Source organism: Eutrigla gurnardus, assembly GCF_963514095.1.
Source record: "Eutrigla gurnardus genome assembly, chromosome: 2".
Lineage (NCBI taxonomy): Eukaryota > Metazoa > Chordata > Actinopteri > Perciformes > Triglidae > Eutrigla > Eutrigla gurnardus.
The window spans coordinates 15197297-15221696 of NC_139916.1; the positions used below are offsets into that span (position 1 = coordinate 15197297).

The 24400-nt window shown below is 41.2% G+C and overlaps 2 protein-coding genes across 6 annotated transcripts in view; both read left to right on the top strand.

The window, feature by feature from the left end:
* Positions 1-18511, top strand: part of cita (citron rho-interacting serine/threonine kinase a) — a 36980-nt gene extending 18469 nt beyond the window's left edge. For 2 of the 5 annotated variants that reach the window (XM_084039258.1, XM_084039259.1), the window contains exons 21-49: positions 323-432; positions 997-1171; positions 2742-2939; positions 3160-3213; positions 3720-3917; positions 4170-4363; positions 4485-4620; positions 4769-4873; positions 5135-5275; positions 5467-5574; positions 5663-5855; positions 6279-6440; positions 7802-7939; positions 8122-8302; positions 8394-8485; positions 8668-8772; positions 8987-9156; positions 9522-9566; positions 11633-11713; positions 11850-11985; positions 12140-12279; positions 12440-12532; positions 12665-12773; positions 13128-13256; positions 13451-13531; positions 13627-13705; positions 13886-14068; positions 15477-15864; positions 16499-18511. In XM_084039258.1, coding sequence (XP_083895384.1) covers positions 323-432; positions 997-1171; positions 2742-2939; positions 3160-3213; positions 3720-3917; positions 4170-4363; positions 4485-4620; positions 4769-4873; positions 5135-5275; positions 5467-5574; positions 5663-5855; positions 6279-6440; positions 7802-7939; positions 8122-8302; positions 8394-8485; positions 8668-8772; positions 8987-9156; positions 9522-9566; positions 11633-11713; positions 11850-11985; positions 12140-12279; positions 12440-12532; positions 12665-12773; positions 13128-13256; positions 13451-13531; positions 13627-13705; positions 13886-14068; positions 15477-15864; positions 16499-16522 — 3948 coding nt within the window. In that variant the 3' untranslated portion in view covers positions 16523-18511. Of the gene's footprint in view, positions 1-322; positions 433-996; positions 1172-2741; positions 2940-3159; positions 3214-3719; positions 3918-4169; positions 4364-4484; positions 4621-4768; positions 4874-5134; positions 5276-5466; positions 5575-5662; positions 5856-6278; positions 6441-7269; positions 7294-7801; positions 7940-8121; positions 8303-8393; positions 8486-8667; positions 8773-8986; positions 9157-9521; positions 9567-11632; positions 11714-11849; positions 11986-12139; positions 12280-12439; positions 12533-12664; positions 12774-13127; positions 13257-13450; positions 13532-13626; positions 13706-13885; positions 14069-15476; positions 15865-16498 lie in introns of all 5 variants that reach the window. The other 3 variants (XM_084039260.1, XM_084039261.1, XM_084039257.1) reach the window with 2 other exon arrangements.
* A 2302-nt stretch (positions 18512-20813) lies between these two features.
* On the top strand, positions 20814-23446 carry myl2a (myosin, light chain 2a, regulatory, cardiac, slow). The gene is made up of 7 exons (XM_084029743.1): positions 20814-20968; positions 21445-21537; positions 22106-22181; positions 22270-22374; positions 22494-22572; positions 22736-22784; positions 22991-23446. Exons 1-7 carry the CDS (start codon positions 20966-20968, stop codon positions 23093-23095), a joined length of 510 nt encoding a protein of 169 aa, XP_083885869.1. The 5' UTR covers positions 20814-20965; the 3' UTR covers positions 23096-23446.
* Positions 23447-24400: the final 954 nt, after the last annotated feature.

Genomic DNA, 24400 nt, shown 5'->3' on the forward strand with positions numbered 1-24400 from the left:
TGTACAGTTTGATTAAATTGTCGTATACTTCATGTTGCACTATTAAGCCTGGGCTCAAGTCCTAATCTGGTTAATGTAGGAGAATTGCGGCAGTTAAGAAGCTTTTAGAGGCAGTCATCTGACATTGACGGTAGAAGATTCAGGCAACACCTTAATGGATTCTAATAGGATTTTACTACTGTACAAAATTTAGCTTCCTATAAAAGAAATGATATTGCTGAAATATGTCTCCACCATGATTTGGCTGTCATTCAAAAGGGAATACATTCTTGCATTTAATGTTGGGATGCGACCGTGTTATTTTGTCTCGCTCTTCCTACAGACCATTAATGCTATGGATTCCAAGATGAAGAACCTGGAGCAGCGCATCGGGGAGCTGTCAGAGGCTAACAAGCTTGCCGCTAACAGTAGCATCTATACCCAGAAGAATATGTGAGTTAACTCGACCCTCTGCCGACACCGTGCTTTCATGAGTGCCCCCGCCCACATTGATTCTATCGCTTCCGCCCTCCAATTGCTTCATTAGTGTGCACTTACATTATTGTGCACCATGGCTGATCTGTCTCCCGTGTATGTAAACGGTTTATAATGTCTTGGGTTAAAGAGGTTATGATCAACGTTTCATTATCACAAACTCAAATGATGATATAAATATATAAATAAGATTGACAATGTGAAAGGTTCATAACAGAGAATGATCACCTGAATCTGCAGTTCCACTCAAAGGTCGCTGTCCTGTCTACAAGTTTACTATTTTGGATCTCTCTCATAGTGAATAAGCAACTGTTGCTAACAAGTTGACCATATCAACTTAAAAGATGATGTACATCAAGTGAATTGTTTTACATTTTTGTGTTTTTATTGTAATATAAACTAAACTTCTAATCTTAATGTTTTTACATGCTAAATGAATGCTATGAATCTCTCTTTTTTTTTTATATGTCTGCTTCTAAACAAGCAATGAAATAGGCATCTGTTTGTGCATATGTTTGTCAGGAAAGCGCAGGAGGAGATGATCTCAGAGCTTCGGCAGCAAAAGTTCTATTTGGAGTCTCAGGCAGGCAAGTTAGAGGCCCAAAATGCCAAACTGGAGGAGCACCTGGACAAGATGAGTCAGCAGGAACAGACCAAGAGGACGCGACTGCTGGAGTTGGAGAGCAGGCTGCGGGAGGTAAGGCAAAATCTGTTGCTTTAAGATTGAGTAATTCACTCTAGCACACAGTTTAGTCTTACATCATCACAATCCAAAAAAGGGATTAAGGCAGCTGATCAGCTAGCAAGCTCAGATCCCTTTCAGATAAACACTTAATTGCATACTGTAGGTCTATAATGGCAGCTCTACAAAATTGCTAGTGGGCCTGTACACAAGCTGTATCTGCTGGTGCCGTGGAAAACCTTCATCTTTTATCTCTGGAAAAGTGTAGCTGCATTGCAACAGGTGATAATATGTTTAACAATTAAAAATAAAGCAGGAATTGTCGCACGGCCATTGAATAGTTTTCCATAGACTGGAGGACAAAGGTCCCGATGTTGTCAAGCATCCACCCTGCAGACTATCCTTGGGTAAGAATGCTTCTATTCTATCATCTGAGGTCTGCAGTCTGACCTCCCTGTGAAAGCTTTTTTCAACAAGATTCAATTATGTCTAACATTTATACATAAAAGGAAAAGGAAAAGGAAGAACAAGTAGTTGGTGTTTTGCCTATTTCAAGTGTTTGATACTCACCTGTAAATATTTCATAATGCATTAGTTAGGTTTAAAAACTAAATAATGTGTCCCTACCATAAAATCCATTAGCTATTTGTGCGTCCTATGTGAACCTCTTCTATAAAAAGACGTTTTGATTTAATTGAGGAACCACAATGCCCACTTTCCCCTCCCTGTTTGAGAGCTTTCACCCCCCCGGTGTGTTGTGTGCCGATGTTACCGGACAACCTGCTGACTGAATGTCAGATGTCTCTACCTCCAAACACTCTTCCCCACTGAGACGTGATACACAGATTGGCACTAATTGCTGGCTTGTCTGCACTCCCACATACAAACACATATAACGTCCTCTCTCACATACAAATACTGTATTTTCAGATGAGATTCATTAACATTTCTGTAATGGTCAGAAACATATTGAGAAGATAAATGCACTCTTGTGTGTTGTTTATCACTCTCGGGATGTGCATTATTTTAAAAGCTTGAAAAGGTTTTTATTTTTTAACCATGTACTTTTAGGTTTTTCTGTGCTGTCCGATTTTTGTTCTTAATTGTAGAGTTTGCGTCTGCATTTCTATATCTGCTAGTTGAACTGTGTCCCCTTGACATCTTCTAATTAGTCTCCTTATTTCCATTTTCTTATACTGCCCATTGCAGCATGTTTTAAGTCTGATTGTGTTGAAAGAAATATACTTTTGCACCCATGTTTCATTACTTTGCTCTTTTAATTGGTCTTCAATTTATGATGGCATTAAAAAGTTCCTGCACAGTCTTGAAATGGGCTGTAACCTACTGGAAGCTAATGCAGCCAATATGTAGTTATATAAGTATCTGCAAGTCCCAAATGCATATCAACAGTACCAGAAAATATCAGCACAGGCTGATGTGGGTTAAATGGTTTCAGGTAGTCCCATTTTTCAATCCATTGGACCAACTATATTGAGCGCATTAAAAATGCTGAAAATTATATGCAAATACAATCTATTTCAGGTCTGATTTACACAGCTTTGATCCCGGTCCTGTTTCCTTGTAGATGGGCCTGGAACATGAAGAGGAGAAGATGGAGATCAAGAGACAGGTGTCAGAGTTAACCCTGTCCCTGCAGGAACGCGAGTCCCAGATTAGCAGCCTGCAGGCTGCACGCTTTGCCCTGGAGAGCCAGCTGCAGCAAGCAAAGACTGAGCTGGAGGAGACCACCGCCGAGGCTGAGGAGGAGATCACCGCCCTCAGGGTGAGACAAACATCTGCAAGCAAATACGTGTGCAATCAGAGTCACTCATTCAAATACAGGTGCACATACATTTGGCACGAAAATATTCACTTGTAGTTAATCCTCATTATGCACACATTCAGCCATGTTATGTTTTCAGTCTATTTGAATGCAGCATCATTCTTCATCATTTTATGTAGCTGTAAGATGTGGTTGCATTTCTTGCTCTTGTTTTTCACAGAATCACAGAGATGAAATTCAGCGCAAGTTCGATGCCTTGAGAGACAGCTGCTCAGTAAGTGTCTACGCCTTTAGAAAAAGGTTTCACAAGACATTTGAATGTATGGTGATTCATGTTCAATTTTAAGTGTGTGTTTTAATAAATTGGCAGCTACTTGCACAGCTTTTTTTTTCATAGGATGTTCTCCAACTTGAGTCCATACAGTACATACCGATTGACATGAAGATGGAGCATTAATGCAGCTCATTGAACCAAGCACCTTCTTCCACTTTCATACCAAACATCTAAGATATTTTATTTGATATTTCACTCATTTAATTAAACTTCATTTTCCTAATTCCTACATGGCCAACACAAGTCTCCTACTGGTGTGAATTTAGAAGTAACATCACCGTCAGTGTACGCATTATAAGTGTCTTTGTAAAAATGTTTGTTTAAAGTAACCCAGCTGTTCGTTTCTTGAATGCTTCTTTCCCCCTGGCGTCTCTGACCACAACCTAAAAATATTTGTTCTCCTCCATATGCACGGCTAACACCTCTACCTGTTTTTATTGCCTCAGGTGATCACTGACCTGGAGGAGCAGCTTACACAGCTGAGTCAGGAGAATGCCGAGTTGAACCGCCAGAACTTCTACCTGTCCAAACAGCTTGATGAAGCATCAGACGAGCGAGAGGACCAGATGCAGCTCAGCCAGGAAGTGGACAGGCTGAGGAGGGAGGTGGCTGACCGTGAGATGCACCTCAATAACCAGAAACAGGTAACGCACATGCACAAATATAATTAACTGCATACCTCATATCGGAAAGTAATATTCCAATATCGTACTAAGTCAAGTTGTGTTTTCAACTTAACTATTTAGCCTCATGATCCAGACCAAAAATTTGATGCATCATATCATTACGCCTCATAATACTGTCACTACAAAAAAGCAGGAGAAACCACAACCACATGGGTTTGTCCAAAGGATGTGGAAGATGTTCTCTTCAGTTTTGCTTGTTTATCCTCCCAGAACATTGAGACACTGAAGACCACATGCAGCATGCTGGAAGAGCAGGTGGTGGAGCTGGAATCCCTAAATGACGAATTGCTGGAGAAGGAGAGGCAGTGGGAGGCTTGGAGAGGTGCCCTGGAGGATGAAAAAAGCCAAGCCGAGAGACGCACCAGAGACCTACAGAGACTGTTGGACAATGAGAAGCAGAACAGGTAACATGCGAGCATTAAGACGAAAATGTACATACTTCATACATATGTATGCATGACATTGATTCCATGTATACATTCAAATATATTGTAATTGTAAGACTTGTTATTGTGCTGTTTACAGGCTGCGTGCAGACCAGCGCAGCACTGAGTCTCGCCAGGCAGTGGAGCTGGCGGTCAAAGAGCACAAGGCTGAAATAATGGCCTTACAGCAGGCATTGAAGGAGCAGAGACTGAAGGCTGAAAGCCTGTCTGATACTGTAAGTCATAAGTGTGTGTCTCGTACTTATGATCTAACATCATCCCCATCTGCAGTCCTCTCACAGCAAAAAACATTGAGTGACAGAGAAAATCCACAGTTCAATTTTCAGTTGTAACGATTCAACTTGCAATCACGTGTTCTCACAGCTCAATGATCTGGAGAAGAAGCATGCCATGCTGGAGATGAACGCCCGCAGCTTACAGCAGAAACTGGAGACGGAGAGAGAACTGAAACAGAGGTTGATGGAAGAGGTAAAAAGTGAAATGCAACCACATGAACACACACCTCTAGTGATTACGTTTAAATTGCATTGATGTTGTGGACTTGTCCCCTATAACTCACTCATTTAAAAACATGAAACTAATGGTAGGAAATTTAGCCAACTTCTGACCTGATTATGAGGTCTGTCTCACCTCTTAATTGAATTCATTATATTTGCTAACATTTTGATATTTGGGTTATTTTAAATCTGATTTCCTACTTTAAATATCTGTGCACTGGTTCTCCCACAGCAAGGGAAGCTGCAGCAGCAGATGGACCTCCAGAAAAGCCACATATTCCGTCTGACACAAGGCCTGCAGGATGCCCTGGACCAGACCGACATGCTCAAGACTGAGAGGACCGATCTGGAGTACCAGCTGGAGAATATACAGGTGCTCAATGCGATATCTGAGGGAGAAACAGAGTCCTAGTTAGATATTAGAATTGTGTGTTGATGTTGGCAAGTAATGAGGTAACTCAGGGGGACAACTAGAGGAAGTCCTTATTCATGTGTCCTCAAAGGGAATTATTTTTAGTCTTCAGAGGTATTTCCTTCTTTGAATATCTGTTTTCCTTTCTGCAGGCTGTGTATTCCCATGAGAAGGTGAAGATGGAGGGGACCATCTCCCAGCAGACCAAACTCATTGACTTCCTCCAGGCCAAAATGGACCAGCCCACCAAGAAAAAGAAGGTCTGGGACAACATTTTACGACAACGTATGTAATGTGTATGTTTTGTATTCTTGCATAGTATAAGTAACATGTTCCCTCTCTGAATAGGGTATATTTGGACGGCGTCGGGAGGATGTAGGCACCACAACTAATGGGGCGCTGGCTCCACAGGCCCAGCCAACAGTTCCCATGCAGTATGGTGACATGAAACTGGCTTTCGAGAAGGAGCGCTCAAGATGTGCCGATCTGGAAGAGGCTCTGCAGAAGATGAGGATCGAGTTACGATCCCTTAGAGAAGAGGGTAGGTCCAATTATGAGGCAACACAGTAACTGCAACAGATATGGGACAGGATTTTATATCTTATCCCTTGACAGTAAGGAGTGAGATGATACTCTGTAGCTGACCCTGGATAATTAAAAATCTTAAATTGTTGTTAACACAGTCAGAGAGGTGTTGATTTAACTCTGGTAATTATGTTCCTCCATTGAAAATGAGAAATAACAGCTCAGGAAATCCTGAATTGTCCCTCCCCCTTATATGTTGACAGACATCTTTTAACAGAGTTGCCGTTGCAGCTTCTTGCTCATTTACCTACACATGCCAGGACCTATGAGATTTATTTCAGAATCTATTCAATTTTTGGTAGTGGGTGCCAGATATTTCCAGCTTAATGGCTATTACTGACCTAACAATAAGGTGTTTTATTTGTTTATGGTAACACAGCAGCTCATTTCAAAGCCCAGGAACATGTGGCTCCTTCCACGCCAGCCCAGGCCCGACATCAAATCCTCATGTCAGCCATTGTTAAATCACCTGAACATCAACCCAACCCCAGCAGCCTGCTCAACCCCTCCACCCGCAGCAAGGAGACCTCCACACCTGAAGGTTAGTGATACACGTAGACCACCAACAAACACACGGGTAAAGTCAATGCTGCTCCCAACCAATCAGCCTGAACCTGAACTCAGGATTTCATGTTTTGAAGCTGTACGCTGCCCCCCCCCCCATAGCAGTGTTCACCCTTATGCTATCGCTGTCAGGACTGTCTGTTCCCTTATTTTGTTTGTATGTGGTGTGTTTATGTGTGTTCTTTCTATGGCCTGTCTCACAAAGCAGGATTATGAGGTTAAATAAAGTTGGATAACTGCGCTCAGTGCATGTTAAACCTGGAGCTTGCTCCATATCAAGGACATGAACTGAAGTAAAAAACACTGTTTTGTTTTTTTCACTGTACTTTTATCCAACTAACATTATAACCCTGCTTGGGCCTGCCTCACAAAGTGAGAATAGTGGGTTAGCCAGGTAACATTGGTTTTCCACTATCACAAAGCTAAATGTCCTTTTTATGGGGATGATCACCACGGAAACGGAACCATTGCTGCATAGCAGGTTCAGTGGATCATATCTCAATGTTTAACCAGTCCATCTACTGAAAACCAACGATGAAAAAAATGCATTCACATGAAAGTTAAAAGCTTCATAGTCCACCTTACAGAGCAACTGGATACCTTAATACCCCACCAATATAAGTAATAATACCATAAAAGAAGACCACCATGTGTTTCATCAGAGACACACAATTGGACAACAGTAGCCTGGCTAAGTTGAACTTGCTTTGGGATTCAGGTTCCTTCCTATCCGTGTTCCTTCACTTTCACATAGCTATTGTTAGACTGCTCTCTCCTTTCTGTCTCTTTCCTCTTGCTCCTCACAGAAAAGAGGAGGGTCACCTTTGAAAGTAAGTTAGCAGTCACCACGGTGTGTCTTCTCACATGCATGAGCTCATCTCCATTCATGTTATACTGCATATTTAACTCATGGTCATATCATACTATATCTCTGTCTTATTGTCCTGTTGTCAAACTAACTTTGACATGGTTAAATACTTTATTCTGGAGTTTGACGTGATGTGCTTCAGTATTTTTTTTCTCTCCCCAGAATCATTCCTGGAGTGATGATTTAGATAGCATATGGTTGAATAGGTAGCTTTCCACCCAGAAACATTTTAATGCATCCCATGGTCATTGGCATGCATAATCTGATTCTGACTGACTACATTCATACACTCGAACATTGATATGCATAATATCTTAAATTAGAAATAGTTCATCCATTATTCAAATTGTCCTACGCTGCCTGAAAAAAATATAATCTCATATTCTTGATTTCTGAAGTGATCTTTTGGTGCCACGTTACTCTTTCAGTAACTCCAATACCCGCCCACTTCTTCCCTTTTTGCCTTGCAGAGTTTGGTCGTCGCGTGAAAGAGAGAATGCATCACAACATCCCTCATCGTTTCACTGTGGGCCTCAACATGAGGGCTGCCAAGTGTGCTGTCTGCCTGGACACTGTGCATTTTGGACGACAGGCTGCCACTTGTCTAGGTTTGTATCCTGCACGGTAGCTGATAGCACTGAATGGGAAACATTTCACAGGACAAATTATCTCTTAACATTGCAATATAACGTTCCTTATTTATGATAAAATGTTGCATTTATAGAACTTTTTAAGAAACCCAAATTAGCATATATATTTTTTTCACTCCCCTCTCTTTTTTGCATTATAGAGTGTCACACTCTGTGTCACCCTAAATGCTCACCATGCCTTCCGGCCACCTGTGGTCTGCCAGCCGAGTATGCCACTCACTTTTCAGAGGCTCTGTGCCGAGAAAAGGCAAACTCTCCTGCACTGCAGGTCAAGGAGGCCAGTGGGCATGTTCGCTTGGAAGGATGGATGAAACAGCCAAGGTAACATCAGACCTCAATCATCTGACGACCACACTTACCATGTACCATGTGTTTTTTGACAGTAGTGGCATTTGTGTGTTTGATCACACAGAAATGGAAAGCGCGGTCAGCAGGGATGGGAGAGGAAATATGTGGTGCTTGATGGAACCAAAGTATCCATCTATGATACTGAGCCCAGAGAAGGTCAGTACTTTTTCAAATTACTGTATTCTCATTGGTAATAGAAAGATCCATTTCAAATGACAGAACATAGCAGATCCATTCCTTAATGAGACCGTTTGTAACCATTCAAGTCTTTATATAACCATTTAGATCAATGCTGCAGTATCACATTATAAAAAACTTACGTGTTGTTTTTCTTCTAGACTATATAAAAATTGAAGAGGAGTTTGAGCTCTGTCTGCCCGATGGAGAGGTGACCGTTCATGGAGCTGTTGGAGCCTCTGAGCTCATCAACACTGCCAAGTCAGGTACTGGATCAATACCACCTTAATCATGCTGCACTCAACATATTCTATGGATTTGCATGAAGTGTATCATCCTCTCCCCAAATTTTCAATTAGATCCACATCATGCCCAATCTATACTTTGAATCTCAAAAATACAACTAAATGTTGACAGTTATGCTCAGCTGTGAAATTAACATGTTTGCAAGATGGCTAAGAAATGTGTGTGCGTGTGCAGATATACCATATGTGTTGAAGCTGGAGTCACATCCCCACACCACCTGCTGGCCAGGCCAGTCAGTTTACTTCATGGCTCCCAGCTTCCCTGACAAGCAGCGCTGGGTGGCTGTTCTGGAGTCTGTGGTGGCTGGTAGCCGTGGATCCAAAGACAAAGTGGATTCTGATGCTGTAAGTATTGTGTATATGTATTTTTTCTGCTTCTGTCAGGCCTGATTGGTTTAACAATTTGAGTTTGCCTGTAATGACAGCCCAGTGTCTCCTTTAAACAAGACAAACTCACTTATTATGCACAGTTCAAATAGTAATTTTTTATCCAAGGGCGTGTATTGTTTGGTGTGAAAATTGGTAAAATATATTGAATGCCTCCATTAAACATCAGCCAGCGGCTTCACTTCGTTTTCTCTCCTTCCCTCTTCTTTCCCTCTGCATGTTCTCAACATCCACATCTTTTACCTGTGTTGTCATCGTCTCTGTTGATGTGATAATGTGCGTGTGTATCTCCATTCAACCCGGTTGTGTGGATCATATTATAGGCAGGTGTTTCTAAAAGACAGAAGAACCTATCCCCTCTGGTTCAGGTACAGTAAGCAGCTGCACGAATGCTTGGGCTTCAGTCGACCGAACGACTGAGCATGCAGTAGCTGTACACATCAACGCACACAACACAGTGCAGGTCAACACAGCCCCGGGGCTCAGTTGCTGAATATGTTCCATAGAAGTAACTGCCCCCATGAAAAAACAGTCACATCAATTATACCATACACTCATAAACCTACATAGTGCATGGATGTGAACAGGCACTGCTGTACACCTCTGGCCTGGTGTCATATGGTATGTCACGCATGCTTCTGCAAAAGTCATGTACTGCTGCAGCCCCCTCCACTGAAACATGACCCGCGCTCCGTCAGTCTGCAGGCCTCTGCTGTCGCTGATTGTGTGTTTATTGCTGTTTTAGGAGCACTTTCCCATCCCACTTTCATTCTGAGATAAATGACTCTTGGAAATAGTGTCAGCATTTCCAAAAAGTCTTATTTGTATTAGTTCAATATGCAAAAATGTTTTTGCCTTTCTGCAGATAACACTACGTGTCCCAAAGTATTTGGACATCCACCTGAACATAACACCTATATCTGATTACTGAACAGTAAATTCCCAGAAATCATAAGAACTAAATATTGCCAAAAATGGGCATTACTGTGCTCAAGATGCTAAGACTTCATAAATTCCAGTTCATCCTAAACTTGGTTGATGCGATTGATGTCTGGGCTCCATGCAACCTGTTAAGAAAGTAACAAGGAATTGATTACATACCGTGCTTTGTGCACGAGGGCATTGCCCTGTTGTGGCAGGATTTAAGGAAGTTATGCTTTTAAAATGACACATGTGCATTACCATGCATTTAATAATGTACAGTGTATAAGCAAGTACATTCAAATAAAATAACCACAATTGATTAGTAGCTACTGCCCCTGTGCCCTACAGACAGTTGAAAAATCGTATTGCCTGAGGATAGAAGCCTGCCTTTAAAATGAGTGGTGTTCTGGAGACCACGGTATCGCTAACCAGATGGTAGAAGTAAAAATGAGCGTTGGCCTGAAAGTGTTATCCAAAAGGCCTTCTCTAAATGGTTGCCACAATGTTCAAATCATGTTGTTGTCTAAAATATCATAATATTGTGGCAGTGATTCCTGAACTTTGTTCGACTGTGGTGCCCAAACTAAAAAAAACAGCCCGAGGGTACTCAGAAGTAGAGAAAAGTATTTGGACATTAGTGTCTACTTTCAGCTACGTAGTGTAACTGCATTATGTCTCACCCTTTTTCAATTACTCAATCTGACACAGCAGCACTTGACTTGATTATAGTTATTAGCTATCGAACATAAAATGTTCATGTATTGCCCGAGATGAACATCATCCATAAAGCTTTGAACACTGATGATCATTTTAAAAGGCACTAACAGTGTTCGACCACATTTTAATGAAATTACCTACTTTTTGTGACTGCTGTTGTTGCTATGAAGTGGTTGTTTCTATGGCCACCAAGAAAACCGTTTATATTATTTGTGCAGAACTGAGTGTCGGAAACTGTCAAGTACTAACTTGAAGACTAATGTCTTGTTTAGAGACATTATTATTAAATAATATTTAGTTTCTTTTTAAATTTTATACAATGTTTTTGTGTATTTAGTCAATGTTCTTTTATGGATGTTTGCATTTAGACAACATTAAATATGCTTGACCTATTTGGGTACATTTTTGATTTGCCCAAACATGAGGAGAAAAAAAGGTTTTATTGGCGAAATAAAGAAATAGAAACATTATGGCATTGAAACTCCGGTATCAATTCCTCTCTTCCCAATTCAGAAGGTTTTGTCTGTTTTTTGGGGGAAATAAATATCTCCCTTAATGGTTGCAAACATCCTCAGCTTACATGTGAATTAAAGTAATTAATACTGCAGGGTGGATTCACTAATTCAAATATCTTCATACATCTCTGTTTGCGTTGGGAAAGGCTCTCTGTCTGCCATCCTTGCTGGGTCATCTTTTCTTGCTCTCAAACAACTGATTTGTAGAAGATCTGCCTAACCTGAGCCCTCCCTCTGCTCCATGTCTGTCTCCCTTCTTCTGCTTCTTGTCTTATTAGAAACTTCTTGGCAACTCTCTGCTGAAGCTGGAGGGTGACGACCGTTTGGACATCAACTGCACTCTGCCTCTCACTGACCAGGTACAAAGATAGAAACATGTAACATCATCGGGAACATTGTGCCCTGTACTTTTTTATTTTTTGAGCTGACTGATACATGGTTCTGCTGCATGTTTCACTCACACGCTCTCATGATCTGCCATATCCTTTCCCTCAGATCGTGTTGGTTGGCTCTGAGGAGGGTTTGTACGCTCTTAACGTCATAAAGAACTCGTTGACCCACATTCCCGGACTGGCCTCCGTCTTTCAGATCCAGATCCTGAAGGACCTCGATAAGCTGCTGATGATCACTGGCAAGTTCATGATATTAAATTGAGGCCATTATGCTCAATTATAATTCATTCATAAGTCATTTTAATTCTCTTGTCACTGAAAGCTAGCATTTTTAAGATTACTATGTACTATAAAATATGTGATTGTACGTGGTGTGTTTGTTGTGTCATCCAGGAGAGGATAGGGCCTTGTGTCTGGTGGAGATCAAGAAGGTGAAACAGTCTTTGTCGCAGTCCCATCTCCCAGCTCAACCAGATCTCAGCCCCTTCATCTTTGAGACAGTCAAGGGATGCCACCTCTTCTCCTCCGGAAAGGTGGGTTACATTATTGTCACTTACACACAGAGCAAAATCCTCCTAGTCAGACTGTTATTTAGTCAGAGTTAATGAGCTGAACATCAATAGCAAAGCAATGTGCTGTCTGATTGCAGATATTTACTGCAGTCCTGATTGGAGTGTTGTTCTTTCTTTACAGATTGATAATGGGACCTGTATCTGTGCTGCTATGCCCAATAAGATTACAATTTTACGACATAATGAAAGCCTGAATAAGTTCTGCATCAGAAAGGTGAGTGGGCCTTGAAGATTGATACGTAAATGAATGATAATGTCATGAAGGTAGGTTTTAGAAGGTTGTAGAAAATGTTTTAATTCAGGGAGAAATTAATTTTAAACGTTCAACATCTGTTTGTATTTGCAGGAGATTGAGACCTCAGAGCCCTGCAGCTGTATTCACTTCACTGGCTACAGTATCATCATCGGAACCAACAAGTTCTATGAGATTGAGATGAAGCAGTATGTGCTGGAAGGTAAGTCACCTACTGCTGTGGTTTATATGTGGTAGGCATCAGCACACAAATCCTGAATTGATGTTTCTTGTCTGGTGCATCCTGGTACCTCACCTGGTAGAGCTGGAGCAAAAGGCTGAGTCCTTACCGCAGCGGTCTGGTTTGACTCAGACGGCCTCTCTGACCCCCTCTCCTGTCTAGCTCTCACTGTATAATAAAGGCAAAGAAGTGCCAAAAATTATATACATATCGTTTTTTTTTTCACCATTTTTTTTCTGTCTATCAGATGGAGTTCTAACACTTGTGATTCTACTGCTGTGATGTTCCAACATTCACACTAAGCCCACTGATTTTTTATTTTTCTCCCCCCAACAGAGTTCCTGGATAAAAACGACGTGACGCTAGCTTCAGCTGTCTTTGCCGCGTCTTCCCACAGCTTCCCCATCTCCATCATCCAGGTCACCACTGCTCCACAGAAAGACGAATACCTGCTCTGTTTCCATGGTTAGACATTTATTTTCTGTGTGTTGGGGCACAAATGTACAGTAGGTTGTGGATGCAGTTGCACATGTCAACACACGTACCAGTATAGGAGCCAAAAGTGTATTCTAATAGGAGATTATTGTTGTTATAATTATTGTTAATGTTAAGATTTGCAAATATGCAGTTTTGTGTGATACCTGGAATTGTTCTCACAGAGTTTGGGGTGTTTGTGGATGCATATGGCCGCAGGAGTAGAAGTGAAGATATCAAATGGAGCCGTCTGCCTCTTTCATTCGGTTAGTGTAAATCAAAATTTCTTCCATGTCTGCACCTTTTTCTCTTTAATGGTCAATGTATGATACGATTTTAAGTGGATGCTTTGGTATTTCAGCCTATAGAGAACCCTACCTGTTTGTGACCTACTTCAACTCTCTGGACGTTATTGAGATTCAGGGACACGCTGCTCTGGGGTAAGTTGCCCTTTGTCATCAATTAGAATTTACACTAATTAGCTTTCTCCCAGTCGCATCATTATTTTGTGGGTCTTTACTGAGTGTCATTGCAAATTGTGATGATTAACACCTCGACAATAATTATCTTTTTCAGTCAGTACTTTTTAGGATCCATTGTTTGTTCTTATCTTTTTCCAGGCCCCACTCATATGCACACCTGGATATCCCAAACCCACGCTACCTTGGACCAGCCATCTCCTCTGGGGCCATCTACCTGGCCTCTTCCTACCAGAACAAACTGCGGGTCATTTGCTGCAAGGGCAACCTGGTCCAGAGCCAGGAGGGTGTAGGTGACCTGCAGCGAAACGGCTCCGGACGCAGGTAAAGACCCTATTTATCAAATCCACTGTTCATTAACTCATTCACACAATTACAATTGTTTCGGGGTATTGGTTTGGTGAATTATTTTAATATTTCAACTTTCTTTTCACTGTGTTTAAATGTGAGCTGTAACACATTTCTATAGTTAGATACATGTAGTGCAATTTTAGTTATTAGGTCTCTAAGCTGGGTATTGACCCTTAATAATTGTTTTTGTACTGACCAAAGTATTTAACATGTATCGTTTTATTTTTTACATTTTGTTTTGCAAAGTTAGGAAAGCTGTATTTAATTAAAGCCTGATGTTGCCTTTCACTTAAAAGACTGACCCCATTCACTTCCACACAGTGAGGCATACAGCTTATTAAATATTGGCATCATTACCCAGAATCGGCCTCAAAATAAAATAAGAAAAATGTTGGTATCTGCAGCAAAATGTACTGTATTTAATGTGGCAAACAAATGTCTAAATAAATGTAAATGTACACAATGTTTAGTTATACTTCAAATAAACTACTACAAATAAATAAATGACTAAATTAACATTGTGCACAAATAAGCTGCAACCAATTGACATGTGTATTATTAACATAACAATTAATAAGCACCTTCATTTATTTTTTTGAAGGAAAAAAAGCAGACAATATCTTAGAGCAAAGTCCTGCTGAGTGGAAATTAATTATAAACAAAAAATAACTCTTGCAGATGGAAAATATATTCAGCATCTTACTTAATATATTAATATTCCATTTATTTGCTGTCAAGGTTTGATCCTCCCTGTTATGCAGAGACTATAAAGCACACTGTTCTCTGTTCTGTTTACACTGGTGTTGTTGAGAGGTTAATGGGACTAGCTGGCACTGCTGGGCACAGGTTGGCATCCACAGATGGTGATGGTTAAATTGTGGCCTTCATTTTGATCTGGTTATAAAATTGAGAGTAACATTCCCATTTCACTCTTTACAGGAGGAGGAGTGCATTTTTTATCTGTAACAAATCCTGAGAGATATATGTAAAACTGTTTTTTTTAAAAGCCTCCTGTCAAATGTGGGAATAAAACTTTGGAATAAAGACTGACTTGTAACTGAGACTGGTCTATTACAAATTGAATCTCACCAACAGTCTATTATTCACGGTGCTGATTTTGAAAACTGGCTTTGCTCTTGAGTTGTGGCTGTCAGCCTCTAACTCTATTCTCATTCAGAAAATGAATTGTGTCGATGGCTTCACCGAGAGTAGGAATGTGCTACGGCTTATTAAACGAGCTTGACTGTAAGTCCATCATCCTCACGACATCTGTGGACAGATCTGACGGTGCCAAGCAGAGCCAATGGTCTGAGACACAAAATCCCATTACCTTTGACCAATGCCCCCTGCCTGTCTTTGTGCCTCGGTTCCTCCCTAACAGCCCTAACAAACGTGGGCCTCCGTCCTACAATGAGCACATCTCTAAAAGACTGGCAGCCAATCCCCTAGTTCACGGAGACCCCAGCACACCTCACCGCTACAGAGAGGCTCGCACGGAGTTTCGACGGGACAAGTCCCCCAGCCGTCCGCTGGAGCGAGAGAAGTCTCCTGGCAGGATGCTGGAGAGTCGGATAGGGGCGTCTCCGGGCAGGGCCATGGCTGACCCCCGACTCGAGCGCTCCCCAGGCAGGGCCATGGCAGACCCTCGAATGGACCGCTCCCCCGGCCGGATGATGGATGTCCGTAGGGAGAGGTCCCCGGGACGATACGAAGAGCGCCAGAGGCTTCATACCGGCTCTGGTCGCACGCCCATAAACCCTGTAAACAAAGTCTGTTTATTTGATTTGTTGATTTTACTATTTACTACTCGGCAACTGCTATATGCGGTGGATGCAAACCTGTTAGTACTCACTAAAAATGTCAACTTGCATCATTGTAATTGACATGTTTTGACCATTATTGGAATGTTTTAATAATTGTGGAATTCGGTACATACAGTACATACAGCAATCCTAACGACTTACCGTCTCACTTTTCCTGTCGCACCAAATGTCCGTAAGATGACATCTCTGGTTTCGAGGGAAACTATTGGATGTATTGCTGTGAAATTTGCTCCTGACATTCAGTATCCCCAGAGGATAAATTGTGATAACTTTTGTGATGCCTTACTTTTTAAACTAGCGCATCGGAAAGTCATTATGTTCTCATGAGCTGTATAAATACTAATTGAATGATTAGTGAATGATAGCATGCTAACAAGCTAAAGTAAGCTGGTGAACCTGGTAAATATTACCTGCTTATCATCAGCATGTTGGTCAAAGACACGTTAATATGTAGGCTGTAGACGTAGCTTTGTTGTATTATTGTATGTTGTTGTATATTTCAAATTGTTTAAACAGTAAGTGCAGTACATGCATGTGTATGTAAACATCTGACTTTGGGTTCTTTGTTTTTATCCAACAGGTGTGGGACCAATCATCCGTTTGAAAACAGCAGAGCCACATTCCCAGCATGGACAGAGAAATGCATCTTTGGAAAGGGAACCGAGAACCAGTGAGAGTGTCACCAATTTTTGATGAAACACTGCCACACATCAGTTTTGCCTGACATCCAAGCTGACAAACCCACCACCGTAGCCATCAGAACCGAGAGGGAACTAAAGAAATGGATAGATGTCAAAAAAAAAAGAATCAGGTTATTTTTCTCAATGAACTGACCCCAGTCAATAAAGGACAACAAAATGCCATATTTAACAACTTTTTGAGCAGGTTATCTTTTTGGGGCGATGTATTCAAGTTGTGCTTTGTACACTGAGAAGGGATTAATAATTCAATTCAATTTCTTCCTGAAAAAGTAAATCTGGGATATACGAGTTCTCAACTTTAGACCTGACTGGGCGTTTTACTTCAGTTAACTCCAAACAGTAGGGACTACCATAGATAAGCACAGCAGTAGCAACTTTTTCCTCCCACGTCTAAATATTTACACTCGAAAGTAGTATTAATGCAACTCTTCCCCACACACAGACTCCTGTACATCTAATAGCATTTGTGGGTCCAGCCCTGCGTTGACATGGCAACACACAATCATTATCAGCTAATAACAATCATTCCCCGCTCATCTGTCTTCCGTCGTGACGTCGGTTAGTTACATTGACAGGACCTGGCTGAAGCACAAACAAATTTGAACAAAATAACTGAACCCTCCCGGCCCTGTAGAACAACACACCACATGATCGTCTGCCCTTGGATAGGTCGACACCAAAACTGCACTACCCACAATCCTCAGCAGGACTTTCTAATCCTTCAGAACGCTATCTGACTGTAAATAGACGAGACATAATTTTATATATATTGAGAAGGAATTTCAAGGCTGGATAAGCCGTGTCTATTTTTGTTAAAGAAAAAAGTGATTATGCGTCCTCTTGAATGTTCAATGAGTATTCTTTTAATATGTCCAAGACATCCTTTATCAAGTGAGTGATTGTATCTGGATCCAACTCGTGTATGCACTTCCATCTGTCAAAGGCAAAACCTCAGTGCTGAACTATAAGACAGGAGGGGGGGAAAAAAGATCATGTTTGAAGCTTACAACATAGTACTTGAGCATTTTGGTTTTGTACAATGCCCCTTATAAATGTATATAACCCAAAATTGTTCAAGGTGAAGATTGAAATGATATTTGTTTGTTTCTTTCCTAATTCGTGAATGGCATGGATATGTATATCTGAAATGAAACGGAGTGTTGTCTTCTGCTTCTGCATCATTTGGGTTATATTTTTATTCTACGATTTAACAACGAAGCACGTGAATAACATCTCCTTTCCGTTAACTATTACCTATTTGCACAGCAAATTCATATGAGTGTTACTCAAATCTCTACTATTCTTTTGAATTAAAGGACTGTTGGCCATTTCAACAGCCAGACCTTTAAAAAAACACTACAATCCATCAAAATGTATTTTGGCTTTCATTGTCAAGCTGCTTGCAGCTTTAGGAAAATGGAAAGAAATGTTTGGTTTCAGTCATATATTTAGAATATACGGATGAGATGCCACACTTTAACATTGTGTCTATTAGCAGGAGGGCGCTCAATAGGAAGAAGTTCCTTTTAACTTTCTGGATCCAATATGGTTCCTTTTAGACACAAAGCTCTTCCTGAATGTATTTAAGCAAAGAAGATAGAGCTTATTCATTGGTCACAGATGTTCAACAAAAAGCACCCAATGCTACAAATTGCACAACTTTTCCACTGGTCTCTACGGGACTCTTTACAAAAGGGTTTCCCATTCTGTTTTATTTTATTTTTATATATTATTTTTTTAATTTGTATTTCTGTCAACATAATCTCGAATCATAATGCCGTAACGCTGGATATTATATTGATGTCTGCTAACAAATGTTTTATTAGCGTTCCCTGTAGAGATTTTGTCAAGGAATATTAAATATTATAACCATTGTCTTTCACTTCTACTTTGCCTCTTTATGCTGTACTCGTGTCACAGAACTCCTCCTAATTGACTATCATGTGAGGAAAATACTTGAAGCCCTCCTCGCTCGTGTTTTCTACTCACCACTCACGCACTTGAGACCGCCTGTGAAATGACCATTTGTCCACGTCCATTGTGTTGGAAGAGGTTAGTCTATTTATAGGTGTCTGATCCCAGCGCTCGGCCAATGCCACAATGGCCTGCCATTCCCTTCACGGTAGCTGCAGCTCGAATCAGAAACTGAGAAGAGCTGAAGGGTGGGGGGAGAGTTTTCAACAATAGCATCTGCAACAATAACTATTCTAATTCTGACCTCCTTGTACACACAATGCTGTGAGATGATACCAGTGGCATCTGCTGTCAGTTCATCACAAGCATTTCATCGGACAGAGAGCAGGGGGGGCTTTCAGCGCCTCCCTTTATATAGATCACACACACATGGCCTCACCTCCTCACCCCGGCCTATTCAACTCATTTTCACAGACTGTCACTTTTCTTGACCCCGGGAGCCACAAGTAATACTGGGTTACGTGTTAACGGTGTGATTGCACATTGTAAGAACGTGTTCAATGTCGGGAGCATCTCACTTGAGTATGTCGCACCTACTGCTGTTGACAACGCCGAGCATAGTGTCACAAGTCTTTAAAGGGAACGTGGTGCAGTGTGCAAAGGAGATTGAATCCTTTGATGCAGCTCCTCCTTTGGCGTGTTTATCCTGTATATCATCTCGATAAGAATGCTTTTCTTGGGTTAATCTGCCGTAGAGTGACCTCTACCCATCATGCATCTACATTTACTTATAGTATAGCCCTTACGCACTGTTGCAGTTGGAACAAACTGCTTCATCTTAACATTGTGCCTCAAACTTCGACGCTCTTGCTTGTGTATATAATGCGCAAAGAATTATGGGTCAGAATAGCCAGAAAAGCATTTGCAGTATGCCAATGCAACAGGATGCAATATGACATCCTGGTATTTTTGACATACTGCATCTGACATACTATTTATTGACACACTAAATCTTTTCGTGGCATATGAAAAAGAACAGTAGTAGGGTATTGGTTCTAACGAGGGACGGAGAATGCTGTACCCAGCATGCTGTTTGGTGGTTTATAGGGTTCCCCTCTCGTTATACACTACTATGACCCATAGTTCTCCACTCTATCAACACTCCATCTCCATTGGTCCTCTTCAATACCGCCACCAAGTGTGAAGTCAGTCACAAAGGAGGAAGTCCTCCAACTTCAGTTAGATAAATGAGGTCACATAATTGGTGTGCTGTGCCATAGAGTCCTAGGAAGCATGGGAGAAATGTAACAAAGGTTGGTGGTAATGCAGTCCTGACAGGCCACTAAATTACACTAAAGGAGCTGATCATTTCCCTGCTCATCATGTTTTATATCAATTGACGACAAGCAATTCACACACATCAGAATATCAGATCAAAAATGTTGTTTGTTCAATAAAGTGGGTCAAGCAAGGTTCAACCCAGTTCTTTAAACAGACCTCCATTTAAAAACAATTTTTACCTGAGCTACATATGAATATTGGTAATAATTTACTATTTTACTACTTTTACTTTTTCCATCAGTCCAAGGACCCTTGTGAGAGTAAAGACTCTGAGGTAGTTTTGTACGAGATCATGAAGTTTTGTTCATTTTATAAAATGTTAAAATAAAGTTAACTGCTGAAGATATTTATAGTGTATTCCACCTGCATACTTTTTTATAATACTATTAATCCAAATGTCTAAGTTACATTTAATATTTCCTCTACTTAAAGGGGAAGAATGCATTTTTTAAAACTGAAACTGGATCAACCATTTCCCACTGCGTTTTCATCTGGTTTGAAATACTCCATTTTCAGATGGAGTCTAATCTGAGTTTTTAAATTTCTTTTAAAAATGTTTTAAAGAGCTAATGAGTGGAGTAGGTCAAAGGTCAAACAATTAGTCAGCTGGAAGAAAACCAGGTTTTTTTGCCACATTAAGAACTCTTTTGTGACTTTATCCAAAATGTTATTGAAGTCTGGCTCAACCTGGATGACAATAGCAGCATTATTTAAATTAGACAAAGTAAAAAAAAGAGACTGCAGTCTGGATTGCATCACTTTCATTGAATTAATACCATGCCTGTCTATAGTTTAGGCCTGGTCCGTGGATGGAGGTCACTTAAAAATGATAGTGTCTGTCTGCTCTTGATATTTTAAACCAGTTATTCCAATCTCTTTGTCCGATGCGTGTACGGGTGCGTGCGTCTCTTGCGAGCACACAATACCGTATGTGCTGTATGAAGCATCATTTACCTGTCACTTCCTAAAGAGGACATAGTTTATAAATATCATCCAGTAGAATTGAGGGTTGGGTGCTACAAAAGGGCGCCCACAATCGTCCCCATTGTTCACTGGCATCACTGTTGGCCTGACATCCCAGCTGCTCAGCCATGGTAAGTCATCATGTGTCAGATGGCAGGGGAAGATATGGGGCATGTTTTTGTTTTTGGTTCCAGGATGCTGCGTTTATATTGGACGGATCAGTGGAATCATTTAATACTCTGATTTGTTTGTTTATATCATTTAAAATGATAGATATTTAATATTTCTCAACATAAATTGAACAGTTTCTGTGATTACCTTAAATATATGAATTCCAGGTTGATTTGAAAATGTTTAATTCCAAATTTATACATTTTTTTTTCACAAGACATTGAATGTGTTGCTATGTACAGGCTACTGTATCCTAAATGCTTTATTATTCATATAAATATATCATTTTTCAAGGACAGTCTTTGATTATGAAAAAAAAAAAAATCCTCAAAAAAAAGTCATTAACCCATTTTATTGATGCTGTCTGACATGTAGCTTTGCCTTAACTGCCTTGTAGTTTCTGCCTCACCCTTTTCTCCTTTCTTTGTGCTACAAGGCACCCAAGAAAGCCAAGAAGAGGTCAGCAGAGGGAGCCAACTCCAATGTGTTCTCCATGTTTGAACAGGCTCAAATCCAGGAATTTAAAGAGGTGAAAGCTGCTTGACTGCCACTGATTTACAGCTGGCTGGGAGCCACACGGGAATTGTGGAAATGGCCTATGAATATGCATGTTAGCTCAGCATGTCGAGCTTTATGGTCCAAGTGTTTCCGTCTTTAAAGGACACATACAGAGGTTTCTGTTTCTTCTTTCCTCTACGTCCTCTGCCCTTCCATTGTTCATCGTTTCAGTATGCCCACCTGTCTATTTTCCTGCCCCTGACTTTGCATCAGTGAGGCATGTGGTATGCTGGTATGACGGTCTATTGTGCCCAGACACGCAGACTGTGTCATCAGTGATTAGGCTGCAGATAAACTGCAGGACATGCCCTGGATGCCAGGCTAAACCTAGGGGGGATGGGGGGGATAGCACAGGATATAAATACTTAACAATCTATAAAGATGGCATATAAAATTGTCTATGGAAGAAAGAGAATCAAAAAAATATATATTTTTGAGAAGTGGGCTGAAAGCATGTGGCTGCAATTTCTTTGCAACTCTAACTTTTTAGGAGAGAGAGACTCATTTCTGTGTGCTTTTCTGTGTTCTCCTGACCTCAGGCCTTCACTATCATGGATCAGAACAGAGACGGCTTCATCGACAAGAACGACCTGAGGGACACTTTTGCTGCTCTAGGTGTGTCAGCCTCCCCCGTGTTCAGCCTTACAAGATGCTGGGAGGTCTGATCGTGTCATATGTTAACGTTGAATGTTTGCTGCCATAGGACGTCTCAATGTGAAACAGGAAGAGATCGATGAGATGCTCAAAGAGGCTCCAGGCCCAATCAACTTCACCGTCTTCCTCACCATGTTCGGCGAGAAGCTGAAAGGTAAGGATGTACGGACTAAAGATGAAAATGTTATCGCAAAAACTCAACCTGCATGTCCAGCAGGGTGTGTATTCATTTAGTTATTAAGAACGGTTTACTGACTTATTTCATGTATCCAGGTGCTGATCCAGAGGAGACTATCCTCAACGCGTTTAAAGTCTTTGACCCTGAGGGGAAAGGTGTGCTAAGGAAGGACTAGTAAGTAACTCCACACACTCCACTCCTCACACCGCTTCAATATGAAAATGAATTGCTTGTGTTACGTAAGCTTGTCACTGGTGATTTATGACTGCGGCCGAGGCTGACCGTAGTCATTCACTCCTACTGTGTTTTATTGTTTTCCTCTTTTTTTCTTGTTCAGTGTGACACAGATGCTAACAACACAAGCAGACCGATTCTCCCCTGAAGAGGTACATTATAGTCCTTTTACCCTCATTATCGTTATTGTTATTCTATCTTATTGCTGTGTGTGTGTGTGTGTGTGTGTGTGTGTGTGGTGTGTGTGTGTGTGTGTGTGTGTGTGTGTGTGTGTGTCTGTGATTCAAAGGGCAACATCATGACTATTGGCTACATCCACATCAGAGATATTTGATACATATCTGTTCCTGTTGGTTAGATGGTGCAGATGTTCACTGCCTTCCCCCCAGATGTGGCAGGGAACCTGGACTACAAGAACCTGGTTCACATCATCACCCATGGAGAGGAAAAGGACCAGGAGTAAACCGGGAGTTTTATCAGCATGTTCATCAAATAGAAAGTCATTTGAAAGAGATATGGACTGTGGTTTATTTATGCATCGTTGTGCTGCATTGTCTCTGTACAGTAGGCTCCTCCCACAAGAGTGCAAAATGTTCTCTTCCAGGCCCCCAAAAAACTGACAATTTACAGCATCAACACAGTGAACTCCCTTTGTGCTTTACACACAGCGTGTTCCCACGTTCATCTGAGACTAATTAAATTATTTTCATTATCGTTTTGTACACTCCGCCACTCCACGCCACCGATGTTTTCTCAGAAAATACCCATTTGTTAGGTCTGTGTGTGTTCGTCTAATAAAAGTTTTCAGAGAGAAGCCAGCTTGCTGTCTCATTTTATCGAGACAACAAGGGGAAAGAACAGTACAGTCGGGACTGAGACTGTGCTAAACGGGTTTCATTCTTGTGAGTCACATGTTTATTGGATCATCTGATGACTGCTTGAACACATGGCTGTACCAGCTAGTCTTTTTGATTCCATGTTGGGAAGGGGATGTACGTTTGTGCTCCACTTAAACCCCTGAAAAAGATGAATCATAATGTCAGTGGCATTGTTTTTGTGTGTGTGTATTTGTGTGCATATCCATACAAAGTAAGATATGCGTGTATTGTGCTCGCACATTCAAATGGTTGGCTACTGAAACAGAGGGCTTTAGTGAGACAAAGCCCTGCTGTTATTTTAGTGCTGTGATGAGTTCGGGGTGGCGGGCACACAATAGGATGCCACCATGTGATCCCTCCTGCCCTCACCTTCCACACTTGCCAGACTTTGTTCAGGGGTGAAAATCCCTGGTTGTTGGCAGCTGGGGGGGTCTCCGGCTTGGGGGGTCGCCACTTGTCAACTCCAGACTAAAGGATTGCCTTCTGGGGAGACTGGGAGATATGCAGGGAGCGGTGAGGGATAAGTGCTTGGATCATCTCGGACATTTGAGCTCCCATTATCTGAGCGCATTGTTTTAACAATCTCTGGCAACAGCCTGTGGTCATCGCAGGAGGGGAAAGTGGGCGCCGGGGAGAAACAGCACATTGTACCAAATTTCTGTTTATTATATTAACGGATGAAATAAAGATCATGCACAGTGGCAAACCCACAATGAATTATCACCCACCTGCATTTACAATTAGCTCAACGAAGGGATCGTAGCTCTTTGTTTTGGTTTTAATGGCACACAAGGTTGCTTTCATTAACCTCCGGCTGCAGTAGATATTTGTTTTTCAGCCACGAAATCTTGAATAAACCCAATTTACTCTACAAGACACAGACAGCCGAC